The 15,169-nt window shown below is 41.3% G+C and overlaps 1 protein-coding gene across 2 annotated transcripts; it reads left to right on the top strand.

Annotated features, from left to right (window-relative positions):
- Nucleotides 1-5,343: 5,343 nt before the first annotated feature.
- ccl27a (chemokine (C-C motif) ligand 27a) lies at nt 5,344-14,060 on the top strand. 2 transcript variants are annotated; one of them, XM_079828279.1, is made up of 3 exons: nt 5,344-5,523; nt 13,430-13,562; nt 13,636-14,060. In XM_079828279.1, the coding sequence occupies exons 1-3, from the start codon at nt 5,457-5,459 to the stop codon at nt 13,739-13,741; spliced, it is 306 nt and encodes a 101-aa protein (XP_079684405.1). In that variant the 5' UTR covers nt 5,344-5,456; the 3' UTR covers nt 13,742-14,060. The 2 variants fall into 2 exon arrangements, with proteins under 2 accessions (XP_079684405.1, XP_079684406.1); XM_079828280.1 differs by having other exon boundaries at nt 5,432-5,523; nt 13,433-13,562; nt 13,636-14,059.
- Nucleotides 14,061-15,169: the final 1,109 nt, after the last annotated feature.

Here is a 15,169-nt window from a genome sequence, read left to right as displayed (position 1 = left end):
GCTCAGAGGGTGGAGGCGGAGCTGAGGGAGGAGCTAAGGTGGAGACATGGGCTCAGAGGGTGGAGGTGGAGCTAAGGTGGAGTCATGGGCTCAGAGGGTGGAGGCGGAGCTGAGGGAGGAGCTAAGGTGGAGTCATGGGTTCAGAGGGTGGAGGCGGAGCTGAGGGAGGAGCTAAGGTGGAGTCATGGGCTCAGAGGGTGGAGGTGGAGCTGAGGGAGGAGCTAAGGTGGAGTCATGGGCTCAGAGGGTGGAGGTGGAGCTGAGGGAGGAGCTAAGGTGGAGTCATGGGCTCAGAGGGTGGAGGTGGAGCTGAGGGAGGAGCTAAGGTGGAGTCATGGGCTCAGAGGGTGGAGGCGGAGCTGAGGGAGGAGCTAAGGTGGAGTCATGGGCTCAGAGGGTGGAGGCGGAGCTGAGGGAGGAGCTAAGGTGGAGTCATGGGCTCAGAGGGTGGAGGTGGAGCTGAGGGAGGAGCTAAGGTGGAGTCATGGGCTCAGAGGGTGGAGGCGGAGCTGAGGGAGGAGCTAAGGTGGAGTCATGGGCTCAGAGGGTGGAGGCGGAGCTGAGGGAGGAGCTAAGGTGGAGTCATGGGCTCAGAGGGTGGAGGTGGAGCTGAGGGAGGAGCTAAGGTGGAGTCATGGGCTCAGAGGGTGGAGGCGGAGCTGAGGGAGGAGCTAAGGTGGAGTCATGGGCTCAGAGGGTGGAGGCGGAGCTGAGGGAGGAGCTAAGGTGGAGTCATGGGCTCAGAGGGTGGAGGCGGAGCTGAGGGAGGAGCTAAGGTGGAGTCATGGGCTCAGAGGGTGGAGGCGGAGCTGAGGGAGGAGCTAAGGTGGAGTCATGGGCTCAGAGGGTGGAGGCGGAGCTGAGGGAGGAGCTAAGGTGGAGTCATGGGCTCAGAGGGTGGAGGCGGAGCTGAGGGAGGAGCTAAGGTGGAGTCATGGGCTCAGAGGGTGGAGGCGGAGCTGAGGGAGGAGCTAAGGTGGAGTCATGGGCTCAGAGGGTGGAGGCGGAGCTGAGGGAGGAGCTAAGGTGGAGTCATGGGCTCAGAGGGTGGAGGCGGAGCTGAGGGAGGAGCTAAGGTGGAGTCATGGGCTCAGAGGGTGGAGGTGGAGCTGAGGGAGGAGCTAAGGTGGAGTCATGGGCTCAGAGGGTGGAGGCGGAGCTGAGGGAGGAGCTAAGGTGGAGTCATGGGCTCAGAGGGTGGAGGCGGAGCTGAGGGAGGAGCTAAGGTGGAGTCATGGGCTCAGAGGGGGGAGGTGGAGCTGAGGGAGGAGCTAAGGTGGAGTCATGGGCTCAGAGGGTGGAGGCGGAGCTGAGGGAGGAGCTAAGGTGGAGTCATGGGCTCAGAGGGGGGAGGTGGAGCTGAGGGAGGAGCTAAGGTGGAGTCATGGGCTCAGGGGGTGGAGGTGGAGCTGAGGGAGGAGCTAAGGTGGAGTCATGGGCTCAGAGGGTGGAGGCGGAGCTGAGGGAGGAGCTAAGGTGGAGTCATGGGCTCAGAGGGTGGAGGCGGAGCTGAGGGAGGAGCTAAGGTGGAGTCATGGGCTCAGAGGGTGGAGGCGGAGCTGAGGGAGGAGCTAAGGTGGAGTCATGGGCTCAGGGGGTGGAGGTGGAGCTGAGGGAGGAGCTAAGGTGGAGTCATGGGCTCAGAGGGTGGAGGTGGAGCTGAGGGAGGAGCTAAGGTGGAGTCATGGGCTCAGAGGGTGGAGGCGGAGCTGAGGGAGGAGCTAAGGTGGAGTCATGGGCTCAGGGGGTGGAGGTGGAGCTGAGGGAGGAGCTAAGGTGGAGTCATGGGCTCAGAGGGTGGAGGTGGAGCTGAGGGAGGAGCTAAGGTGGAGTCATGGGCTCAGAGGGTGGAGGCGGAGCTGAGGGAGGAGCTAAGGTGGAGTCATGGGCTCAGAGGGTGGAGGCGGAGCTGAGGGAGGAGCTAAGGTGGAGTCATGGGCTCAGAGGGTGGAGGCGGAGCTGAGGGAGGAGCTAAGGTGGAGTCATGGGCTCAGAGGGTGGAGGCGGAGCTGAGGGAGGAGCTAAGGTGGAGTCATGGGCTCAGAGGGTGGAGGCGGAGCTGAGGGAGGAGCTAAGGTGGAGTCATGGGCTCAGAGGGTGGAGGCGGAGCTGAGGGAGGAGCTAAGGTGGAGCCGATTGGTCGGCAGAGCTGAGGTGGAGCTGAGGGAGGAGCCAAGGTGAAGCCGAATATTAACAATTAACTTTCATCAACCAAAAAGTCTTAATGGGTGAAATTTAAATATCATTAGTGAGTTAGAACTCTATTCTTATTTAAATTTAATAAGTGCCCTATTTAGTTTACCACAGGTAAAACCACACTACAAAAAATTATTTTCTTACTTAGTAATTCTGTCTTTTTTCCAGTCCAAATATCAAAAAATTCTTAAATCAAGATGCTTTTACTAAGGAAAATGACATATTTGTTCTTGATTCCTGGGGGGAAATCAAAATGAATTGAGTTTTTACTTGAAACAAACTAAATTATCTGCCAATGGATTAGAAAAATAATTCCAAACAGAAACCTTATTTTTCTGACCCCATTGGCAGATATAAATCTTGGTGAATTGTTGTTTTAAAAGTATTTGAACTGAATCGGCTGATTTGCACGTTAGTGTTGTTGATTAAGTCAGCGCTGTTTAACTTTAAATTTAAATTCACACTCAAAAATAACTCTTTGAAGGAACATAAAAAAAACGACACGATTAACTTGCTTTATTTCAGCGTTATGCAATTCTGTTATTCCAATTTAATGTACTTAAGTTGATTCAACTTATTTACTATGGTTAGCCACAGCTTAATTTAATAGTGTCAGCCCAACTCATTTGCAATGTTTTGGACCAACTAAATTATTTAAGTTAGCCTAACAAAAGTGCTTAATGCTGAAAGAAAGCCATTTAATCACATGGAAATCCTTTCATGGTTTAACTACATTAATTCAAAGAATAGTCCATTTACAAAACCTTTTACAAGATTTTATTGGCTAGCCAGAATAGGGTTTTGTTACATTTGTTGGCATGCCCAAAGTAGTTTATTATTATTAAAACAACATTAATAGTTATTATAGCTCCAGCACATGCTCTACACTTCACCACAATGGTAACCTCGAAAAAACACTAACATAACACAAACTTTTAAACACCAACATAACAAAACATTAAGCATTAAAAAGTCTCTCAATTTTCTCATCTTGTTAAAAATGCATCAAATTGCACTTTATTTAAACATTTACTCTCTGAATTCAGCCCCTTTGCAAAGGATGATGGGAAGTGAAAGTCTAATTTCTTTGGGTTACTTGATTGAAACATGTTATTTCAAAATGAAAACATCAAGTTATGTCAAAGAGTGACGGTTTTAAGTTAGTTTAACGTGAATCAATTACATTTGAACCAGAAACCTAATATAATTGTGTTAAATCAAGATGAATTGCTTGAATAAAGTGAACAGCATCATAAATCATTTTTTTGAGTGCACCGAGAGATTCGCAGCTCGTACCGGAGACCTGCGCCGAACTCGAACTCTTCTCATTGGCTGTTTAGTGGTCATGTGATCGAGACGCTCAGCAGGTTAACTCATTTGTTCAGAGTCAGAGCTCGTGAGTTGCGCTGTTTCGTTCTGCTTTTGGTTTCCCTGGCCTAAAATCTAGAATTGCCACCTTGCGTTGACATCGTGAAACTGCACAATTTGTAAATGATCAGTGGCGGGCCACATATAATGTATTTTACAACCTCAAATCAGAAAAAGTTGGGACAGTATGGAAAACGCAAAAAAAAAAGAAAAAAAGAAGTGATTTCTAAATTTACTTTGACTTGTATTTCATTGCAGACAATATGAACATAAAATATTTCATGTTTTGTCTGGTCAACTTCATGTCATTTGTAAATATGCATCCTTTCCTGTCATTCAGACCTGCAACACATTTCAAAAAAAGTTGGGACAGGAGCAATTTAGGGTTAGTAATGAGGTAAAATGGTTAAATAATGATGTGATTTGAAACAGGTGATGTCAACAGGTGACGTAATTATGATTTGGTACAAAAGCAGCATCCAAGAAAGGTCTAATCCTTTAGGAGCAAAGATGGGCCGAGGATCGCCAGTTTGCCAACAAACACGTGAGAAAATTATTGAAATGTTTAAAAACAATGTTCCTCAAAGAAAGATAGGAAGAGATTTGGATATTTCACATTCAATAGTGCATAACATAATTAAAAGATTCAAGGAATCTGGAGGAATTTCAGTGTGTAAAGGATAAGGGCGCAAGCCTAAGCTGAACAACCGTGATCTCCGATCCCTCAGGCGGCACTGCATCAAGAATCGTCATCATCTAGAAGCGATATCACCACATGGGCTCTGGACTACTTTGGCAAACCTTTGTCAAATACCACAATACGTAGTTACATCCACAAATGCCAGTTAAAACTGAACTCTGCCAAAAGGAAGCCCTATGTTAACAGTGTCCAGAAGCGCCGTCGACTTCTCTGGGCTCGGAGGCATCTGGGATGGACCATCACACAGTGGAAACGTGTACTGTGGTCAGATGAAGCAGTATTTCAGGTATTTTTTGAGAGGAATGGACGCCGTGTGCTCCGGACCAAAGAAGAAAAGGATCATCCAGACTGTTACCAGCAACAAGTCCAAAAGCCAGGGTCTGTCATGGTATGGGGTTGTGTCAGTGCCCTTGGCAAAGGCAACTTGCACTTCTGTGAAGGCAGCATTAATGCTGAAAAGTGCCGAAAAAATGAATGCCGCATTTGGCTTTGGACACCCCTGACCTATAGGAATACGGCATCTATCCTCAGGACCATCCAGAGCTCATTTACCCTCCTCCATCCCCAGCTCCTCTTGTCAGTCAGGATTTGGTATTCTATTTCCCCTTGAATTATTCTGCACATTTAATATCATCATTAATGATATCTGCTAATCATTATGTTGGTTCTGTTCTGTTTATGGCACACCGCCAATCCAAACTGTGTGCTAATAGTCAATCGATCATCTTTGACGATAGTCCTGACTGAAGAAGCACGTCAATTATTCCACGGCAAATATTCAATTCTGTTTCTTGGAAGGCCAAAGGTGAAACTGTAACAATATCCAAAAAGGAAAGTAAAACAGACAAGCTTGAACACAATTACCGCGACACACCCCGTGACACACAACTGACCGTAACGAAAACACACACGCCCGAGGAACACACACTTCATGAGCGCGTCACGCATGACCCGCAGCAAACACACATCAATATAATGACGTTCACTCGAGTGCATGTGAAAATAAGAGGGCGCTGGAGGGATGGTTTCATCGGTTAGGGTTAGATCCTTCGTAACGGATCTGTGAAACTGTTTTCTTTGTGTGACTGATGAGTTCAGACAAGCCAGGTGGTGAGGGCGGGACAGGCCTTGCGTGCGTGTGTGTGTTAAATCACAGTTTCTGTGCTCATCCACAGTCATTTTGGGTTGAACGATGGAGCTGAAGGCAACATCTCTCCTGCTGCTCATGTGCACCGCCATCATCATCCTCAGCGCCGAAGGTCAGAACCGTCCGTGTGAGAGTGTGCAGCGCAAAAAAATTATGATTTACTAGAGATTTACTAGAGAAGACGGAAAAAAAGTGAGTTTGTGCTTAAAACAAACCCAATGGCTGCCAATGGAGAAATAAACATTGGGTTTATTTTGTTTACATTGGCAGATATTTGTACAAACTCACTTCATTGTGACCATTTTCCAGATTTAAAGGGGTGGTTGATGTAAAATAAGTCTCTGATGTGTGTTTGTGTGTGTGTGTGTGTGTGTGTGTGTGTGTGTGTGTGTGTGTGTGTGTGTGTGTGTGTGTGTGTGTGTGTGTGTGTGTGTGTGTGTGTGTGTGTGTGTGTGTGTGTGTGTGTGTGTGTGTGTGTGTGTGTGTGTGTGTGTGTGTGTGTGTGTGTGTGTGTGTGTGTGTGTGTGTGTGTGTGTGTGTGTGTGTGTGTGTGTGTGTGTGTGTGTGTGTGTGTGTGTGTGATGGGTAGGTTTAGGGGCAATCACATCCAAAATAAAAGTTTGTGTTCACATATGTGTGTGTACTCTGTTAATTATTATGTATATATGAATACAAACACATTCATGTATATATTTAAGAAATATTTGCATGTATATACTGTATATACATTTATATAATCTATAATATACATAAATATAAATGTTTTATATATAAAAATAATATTTTTTTCTTAAACATATACATGCTTGTGTGTGTATTTATATATAAATAATAATTAACAGAGTACACACATATATATTTTGTAAACGCAAACTTTTATTTTGGATGCGATTAATCGCGATTAATCTTTTGACAGCCCTACTTAAAATATAACTTTTTTCCACCCCAGGAAAACCAATGTAACTTATTTTAGTTCAATAATATTTTTGGATTATTATTTAGTATTTTGAAGGTTTTTTATGATACTATGCAATATTTATACAATTTCTATTAGCTATTTTTTCCCCATTGAAAATAATAAAAATATTTTTTTCAATGATTTTTCAATTAAAACAGTATTCCATGTTAAAAAAAGAGACGAGGCATTCAAAATCAAATTTTTTGAAGGTAGATTAGTGCCATCTGGTGGGAGTAAAAAAAGAAAAACCGATGTAATGCCCTGTTTTGACCACTAGATTCCTAAGTGGCTTATACATTCTCTAGTGTTTTTAGACACAAACACTTATTTTTATTAAGTTATGGATTTGGATTTATACTTAGACATTCTCAAAGACTACTTTTTGTCAAGGTTTAGATTTTTTTTAATGTTGATTTGAAGTGTCATTCATTTTATTACATTCAAACCTGAGCAGAGAGGAGAACATTTTGGACATATAACATCAAAATTCAATAAAAATGTAACAAAAAATGAACAGGTATGTTTTATCACAGGATAAAAGATCTTATTTTAACCTCTTATTTGAGAATTTTGGTTCAATTTTACCACATTGATACAGCCACACCAGTTCATTTGTATGGGTATTATATTGTGGTTTGTGTGTGTGTGTCTGAATGTGTTTGAGTGTGTGTGTGTCTGTTTTGAACTCTTGATGTTTTGGAGTGTAACCTCTTCCTTGCTGTTTGTTTTTTTTACTGCATTGTGGCAGAATTATTGATTTTGTTTCACACATTTGCAAAAATGTGCTCTGTGTTATAGTGGTTTTTTTGGTTGTGTCTATTTTGCACTCTTGATATTTTAGAGAGTCACCCCTACATTGCTGTGCACTTTTTTTCTGGATCATGGCTGATCTGTGGTTTGTATAACCAAAAGATTCCGCGTATTTCCCATTCATTTCCTATGTCGGCCATTTTTGACCGTGAAGGAGACAAGTGTGACTATTTTTTTTCCGACCCTTTAACATAACCGAATCATCTCCATGATTTTTTTGTGTGTTCACATAAACACATAGACGCAGCATTCTTTTCTAGTCAACTAACGTTAGAAACGGTAGGCGTGGCTTTGGGAGTGGCCTCGTAGGGCAGCGAAGCAAGTGCATTCTGGGAGTTGTTGTCTTTCATCCACATGAGCCAAAAACACATTAGGCTTGTTTGAGATGAAATTCACCCGAGACCACACTCTAAAAAATGCACCGCGAATTACGCGAATTGAGCGTGAGTGGTGCTTTTTGTGCATTCACGCGTTTGAAGCGGATTCGCGTCTGTCGGCCGAGTTGAAAAGTTTGAACTTTGGCGTCAATTCGCGCCGCATTAACCAATCAGACAAAGAGAAGTTTCATAACTTTATTTTTTAAGGATATTTAAATACACATGCAGTGAAGATAATGTAGTTGTTGCCTGGACCACATTTGTGTGGCTATTAATGTTTAATATATATTTTTTATGAAAATGAAAAGAGGCAGAGTGGTGTTTTATGACATATTTCTCCTGGAGCGCCTTGATCACGCGTCTATTTCGCTTCAAACGCTCGATTTATACGCAAGTCCAATTCACTGTGGATGGATTCAAAATGTTCAAGCGTCCAACTAGACACGATTAGATGTGATTTTGACGCTCTATGTCACAGGCCATTCTAGTTGCATTTTTCATGAATTAATTTCTTAAATAATCCCTTGGCTATGTTCTGGTGGTGAATTGTTTTTAGGCCCGATGCCAAATTAACCTGCCGACCCCTGCTATAAAACATTAGCCTATAAATCTAGACGCCCCCTAGTGGCGTCTTATATGTCATTTGAGTCAGGGTCGTCTAGCAACTCTCCGTCGGCTTGCGAGCTGGAAAAACCAAACTCTGGTCAGGCCAATCACATCATGTGTAGAGTTGGTGGGCGGAGCTTAACATAATGACGGCAGTTGCGGTGGTTCCGCGTGCCACTCGTAAACACAGAAGCTGGCGAACTGTGGAGAAAAACTTTGGAGCTTTTCTTTGAGGAAAGAACAAAGAACGGCACTGAAGTCATTCTTAACCCTCTGGTCCTCTTCGGCAAAAAATGACCAAAGAATTTTACGTTTTGAATTATTATTATTTTTTGCTTCATCGGAATGGGATGACACTTGGTGACTTTTGTCGCATTAGCTATGTGAACACACAAAAAAATCATGGAGATGATTCGGTTATGTTCCATCGAGCCTTGCGAAACGCGTCCATCGCGCCACAGGACCTCCAGACGCGCGTCAACGTGCCTTTCCATTGACTTAACATTGAAATCACTCGCTCCTGATGCTCTATTCGTGTGTGACGTCAAGTAAACACGGAGTTTCTCCTCAAGCCGATACGGAAGTGACTTAAAGGGATAGTTCACCCAAAAATGAAAATTAGCCCATGATTTACTCTCCCTCAAGTCATCCGAGGTGTGTATGACATTCTTCTTTCAGACGAATAAAATCTGAGTTATTTTACAAAAGTCTAGGCTAATCCAAGCATTAGAATTGGATTCATAGTTGCTCTGTTTTTGAAGTCCATAAAAAGTACATCTGTCCGTCATATAACTGCTCCACGCGGCTCTGGGGTGTTAATAAAGGCCTTCTGAAGCGAATCCACGCGTTTGTGTAAGAATAATACCATATTTAAAACGTTATCAAGTAAACTTTCGACTGACTGCCTTCCGTGTTCAATTTATGGAAAAAGTGTTGAAAGTGCCTCAGCCGATGGAAAGACTAACGCGACCAGGTCGGCTCGTCAGACGTCACGAACGCATCTTGAGTTTCACTTTCAACATTCAACACTTTTCCACAGAAGGCGGTCGGCCGAAAGTTTACTTGATAAAGTTATAAATATGGATTTTTTCTTACACAAACGCGTCGATTCGCTTCAGAAGGCCTTTATTAACAACCCAGAGCCGTGTGGAGCAGTTATATGACGGATAGATGCACTTTTTATGGACTTTTGTAATATAACTTTTATTCGTCTGAAAGAAGAATGTCATTTACACCTCGGATGACCTTGGGGGTGAGTAAATAATGGGCTAGTTTCATTTTTGGGTGAACTATCCCTTTAAACTGCAGTTCATGGACTGGCCACTAGAGACAGACTCCAAAAGGAGCAGAATCTCATTGAGCTCATGTTAAAATGCCCAGCTTTACAGCAGAAGAACACATGTTTACAGTCTGGGACAAACTGTGCTTTTGGTCTATACGGCTAATGTTGCCCTTCATGACGACTGTGAGGGGGGAATGTTTTTATAACTCATTCTTTTACATTGTATAAAGCCTTAAAGTTCCGCATAATTAAGGGCGTGGCCACTTTGAGTGACAGGTGGATTGCCGTTTGTCTGCTGTCATCACGTCACCTCAGCTCCGCCCACGTTCCACCTCTTTGCCCATTTTGTGTGAGCAACTTAGCACCATTTAGATGGAAAATACACTACTGATTAAGTTATTTTAGGAGCTAGCTCGTCACGGAGACTCATAACGGCGTCTTTTTATTTTCTAGTCAACTAACGTTAGAAACGGTAGGCGTGACTTTGGGAGTGGCCTCGTAGGGCAGCGAAGCAAGTGCATTCTGGGAGTTGTTGTCTCTCATCCACACAAGACACATTTTCTGTCTTTTCTCGGTCTAGAAGGCGCCAAATTCAACAATAATTTAACATTTCTTCTACATAAATGACCCAGTTTAAATACACATTCATCTTCCCAGCGTTAAGTGCACCTTAACCATCTTCAAGTCATTGATTAGCATATTCTGTCATGATAATCTCAACCCTTGTTGCGTGTTCCCGGGGGCGGGGTTTATGTAAATTTCAGGGTTAGTGATGTCACTAATTCGTTGTAGTCCCCATAGATGGGGTGGCACTTGGCGGCCATCTTGTCACAGTCAACTAGCTCCTGACATTGTGTTTTAATGGTGCATGTACTTTTTAAATAACCATAACTTTGGTTTGTTATAAACGTCAGAGATGTAGTTATGACACTGCATACTTATGAATAACTATACATAATATGTTCAAGCATCCAGAATTATAGCCACGTTAATAACGTTTGTAAGAAACCAAACCATTTGTAAATCCGTTAAGATTTCAGCGAGATAAGAGAGTTTGTGTTCAGATCACTCCCGCCAGAAAGCTTGCCTGAGACAAGATGGCCGCCGATGATGACGTTAGAGAGTCCGCTTTAAGACATATAGCCTTTATTATGTATATCTATAACCTCACCCCCCTTGTTGCGTGTTCCAGAGGGCGGGGTTTATGTAAATTTCAGGGTTAGTGATGTCCCTAATTCGTTGTAGTCCCCATAGACGGGGTGGCACCTGGCGGCCATCTTGTCACACTCAGCTCGCTCCTAACATTGTGTTTTAATGGTGCATGTACTTTTTAAATAACCATAACTTGCTCAATTTTCTACAGATTTCCAAACTGTTTGGTTTGTTATAAACGTCAGAGATGTAGTTATGACACTGCATACTTATGAATAACTATTCATAATATATTCAAGCCTCCAGAATGATAGCCACGTTAATAACGTTTGTAAGAAACCAAACCATTTGTAAATCCGTCAAGATTTCAGTGAGATAAGAGAGTTTGTGTTCAGATCACTCCTGCCAGAAAGCTTGCCTGAGACAAAATGGCCGCCGGTGATAACGTTAGAGACTCCGCCGTAAGACATCTAACCTTTATTATGTATATCTATAACCTCAACCCCCTTGTTGCGTGTTCCCGAGGGCGGGGTTTATGTAAATTTCAGGGTTAGTGATGTCCCTAATTCGTTGTAGTCCCCATAGATGGGGTGGCACCTGGCGGCCATCTTGTCACAGTCAGCTCGCTCGCTCCTAACATTGTGTTTTAATGGTGCATGCACTTTTTAAATAACCATAACTTGCTCAATTTTCTAACGATTTTCAAACTGTTTGGTTTGTTATAAACGTCAGAGATGTAGTTATGAAACTGCATACTTATGAATAGCTATTCATAATATGTTCAAGCATCCAGAATTATAGCCACGTTAATAACGTTTGTAAGAAACCAAACCATTTGTAAATCCGTTAAGATTTCAGAGATGACAAGATGGCCGCCGGTGATGACGTTAGAGACTCCGCCGTAAGACATCTAGCCTTTATTATGTATATCTATAACCTCACCCCCCTTGTTGCGTGTTCCCGAGGGCGGGGTTTATGTAAATTTCAGGGTTAGTGATGTCACTAACTCGTTGTAGTCCCTACCAGCCGTCTGTTGTAGTCCTTCTGTAAAAGAGAAGATCTCCCTTTGCTTTGAACTGTGAGCATCGTAACTTTGCAGATGTTGTTCATACTCAAACAGCGACACTACACACTCACTAGGGATGCCACAATTCTCAATATAATATTGAACCGTTCGGTACGGCATTCACGGTTCAATACGCGCTTGTGAATTGCGTTTTTTTTTCGGTTTCGCATTTAATTAATTATTTTTCTACAAATTCTATAATTTGCCTCCATCCCAATACTGAACAACGCGACATACATTCACATCACACGTTAGTGGTGGAGTTATACTTACAGAACAATAGTTATTCACAATCACCAAAGTTCATTATTTGCATGCGTTTTAAAGCCTTGCCGGCTCATTCGCGTGTGCGGTTTTAACATGCGCTTTTCAGAGCGTGCGCACTAAAAGCCTGTCAAACACGTGATTACTGGACTAAATAGACGTCTTACTGCGCTAATACTGTCAAATACACACAAGGTTAACATAAACACAGCTGGTTATGTCTAAAGTGAAGTAAAATCGCAATCGTGTCTGTATATTAAATGTGTGCATGTCTTAAAATGACAGCGGCGCAGGCTATAGTGAACACGCGGTCCTTAAAGGGACAGTTCACCTCTAAAATTATGTCATTATTTACTCACTCGAATATTGTTTCAAACCTGTATTCATTTCTCGATGACAGAATTTTCATTTTTGAGTGAACTATCCCTTTAATGTTAATACAACAACAAAAGACAAAGAGAAAATCACTCACTGCTCTTGACTGAAAAACTAATAAAGTAGCTTTAATAAGAATCAGTGTATATTTTATAGTGAAGTCTATGTAGTGCTTTATTTTTACATACATTTTTACATTTTTCATACTTAAATGCTGCTGTACAGCTCTGAGCTGCCAGTGTAAATCTTTATATATATACATTTATTTTATATTATACAATACACTAGGAATGTGTACAAGGTTTTTTTAAAGTAAAGTTTTAAGTTTAAGTAAGGTTTTTCAATTATTTTAAGTAAAATAAAGAAAGGTCTTTAACCTCTTCCTGTCACTTAAGAATAGAATAACAAAAAATGTATGTGACAAGCCATCAGAACCGAACCGAACCGAACCGAACCGAACCGAACCGAACCGAACCGAAAACCGTGGTTAAAAACCGAGGTATGTATTGAACCGTGGACTAACTGTATTATTGCATCCCTAACACTCACTAAAATTACACAAGTCAAATCATAATCACACACCCCTTTAATACCTTCAGTAATTTCTCTTCTCCGGTTTAAGAGCGTTTAGATATTTGTGATGGAAAACAAAAAAACACTGAGGAAGAAAATGCCTTAATTTATCCTCTTTCTGCGTTTGTGTTGTTGCAAATTGCAAAATATAATAATGTCTTCCATTAAATGTGTAGATTTGCTTTTCTCGTGTGTGCAAAAGTAGGGCAATGGGTTTGCATGCTTTTTTAAGTATAACGAATTAGATTTTACAGTTCATTTGTTGCTTTGTACAAAGTGTTTTTATTGGAATGCATTCCCTGGGAATGGAGCCCATGAAGTCAGCGATGCTCTTCTGTTTGAGTGATATAGTGTCATTATTAAGCTCCTGTAAAGCCACAGTAAGATATGCCGTGACATGCATCGCTCCGAGCCGTGGAGAATATCAAACATGCCGTCTGTCATTCGTGCTTTCTGAGCTGAATAACATCCCACAGGATGTCTGAGTGTTGTTGAAAGACGCCTGAATTGACACGAACACAGATTTTCAATAGTAGATCCTGCTTTTTGTTCCAGCAGCCACCGGTGCCAGTGCCATTCCCCAGTGCTGTCTGGATGTTTCCAAGAAAATCCCACGGGAAATGCTGCATGCCGTCCAGAGATTCGACATCCAGAGCCGGTCTGGCCGCTGTGACATCGATGCGCTGATGTGAGTGTGACGGACGCTTATGAACGCTTATGAATCATGAGCTCCAGTATTTACTGTGTTTACTGCTCTTCAGATTACACATCAGACACAAAAAGATCTGTGCTCATCCCAAACTGAGGAAAACCTTGGAGAAGCTCAAGAAGAAGCCCAGGAAGAATCGCAAACCCAAGCCGGCCTAAATAAACACGAGAGCCGCTGATCTTCTGACAGATCCATTAGTCCTTTTTCAGATGATTATGAACTATACACTGTATATTTTCTCTGTATGATCTCCTTTATATTCTCTGTATGATCTTCTGTATGATCTTCTTTATATTCTCTGTATGATCTTCTTTATGATCTTCTTTATATTCTCTGTATGATCTTCTTTATATTCTCTGTATGATCTTCTTTATGATCTTCTTTATATTCTCTGTATGATCTTCTTTATATTCTCTGTATGATCTTCTTTATATTCTCTGTATGATCTTCTTTATAATGAAATAAAGGGCTCCAATTAAATGGTTCAGTCGGATGATCATTTTACATAATTCGATGAGGAAAGTATTGCAAGCAGTCAATAAATAAATGAATCAACATAACAATCAATATGTCAATAAGTAAATAAGTCAATCAATCAATCAATCAATCAATCAATCAATCAATCAATCAATCAATCAATCAATCAATCAATCAATCAATAAGTCAATATGTCAATCAATCAATCAATAAGTCAATCAATCAATCAATAAGTCAATAAGTAAATAAGTCAATCAATCAATCAATAAGTCAATAAGTAAATAAGTCAATATGTCAATAAGTCAATAAGTCAATAAGTCAATAAGTCAATATGTCAATAAGTCAATAAGTCAATAAGTCAATAAGTCAATAAGTCAATATGTCAATAAGTTAATAAGTCAATATGTCAATAAGTCAATAAGTCAATATGTCAATAAGTTAATAAGTCAATACGTCCATAAGTAAATAAGTCAATAAGTAAATAAGTCAATAAGTAAATAAGTCAATATGTCAATAAGTCAATAAGTCAATAAGTCAATATGTCCATAAGTAAATAAGTAAATAAGTAAATAAGTAAATAAGTCAATAAGTCAATATGTCAATAAGTTAATAAGTCAATCAATCAATCAATAAGTCAATAAGTAAATATGTCAATAAGTTAATAAGTAAATAAGTCAATAAGTCAATATGTCAATAAGTTAATAAGTCAATAAGTCAATAAGTAAATAAGTCAATCAATGGTCCGTGTAACGCTTCACAATTCAATTTTCAGACCATATAGTGCAAATGCAAAAAATAAAATATTGAAACAAACGTCCATTTTTTCCTTTTTCTCGGTTACTTCATCAGTGGATTTTTGCCATTTTCTCTCCTTTTTTCAAATTTCCTTTTGCTAAATTATGACTTAAGAAATTATCTTTTGAATAAATTGAAATCTAACCGATTTTATTTTCCTTCTATTTTTTCCCCCAATTTACGTGGACTGTGCCATATAACGTTAGCGGGGGGAGGTCGCGGACTGTTTTACATCGTTATGTAGGCTATAGCCTGCGTGCACGTTGAGAAGTAACTTATAGTTTAAAAGGCTAACACAGAGGACGCCATAGTTT

This window comes from Gobio gobio, assembly GCF_949357685.1.
Source record: "Gobio gobio genome assembly, chromosome: 10".
Classification (NCBI taxonomy): domain Eukaryota; kingdom Metazoa; phylum Chordata; class Actinopteri; order Cypriniformes; family Gobionidae; genus Gobio; species Gobio gobio.
This window is presented reverse-complemented; position numbering and strand designations above follow the sequence as displayed.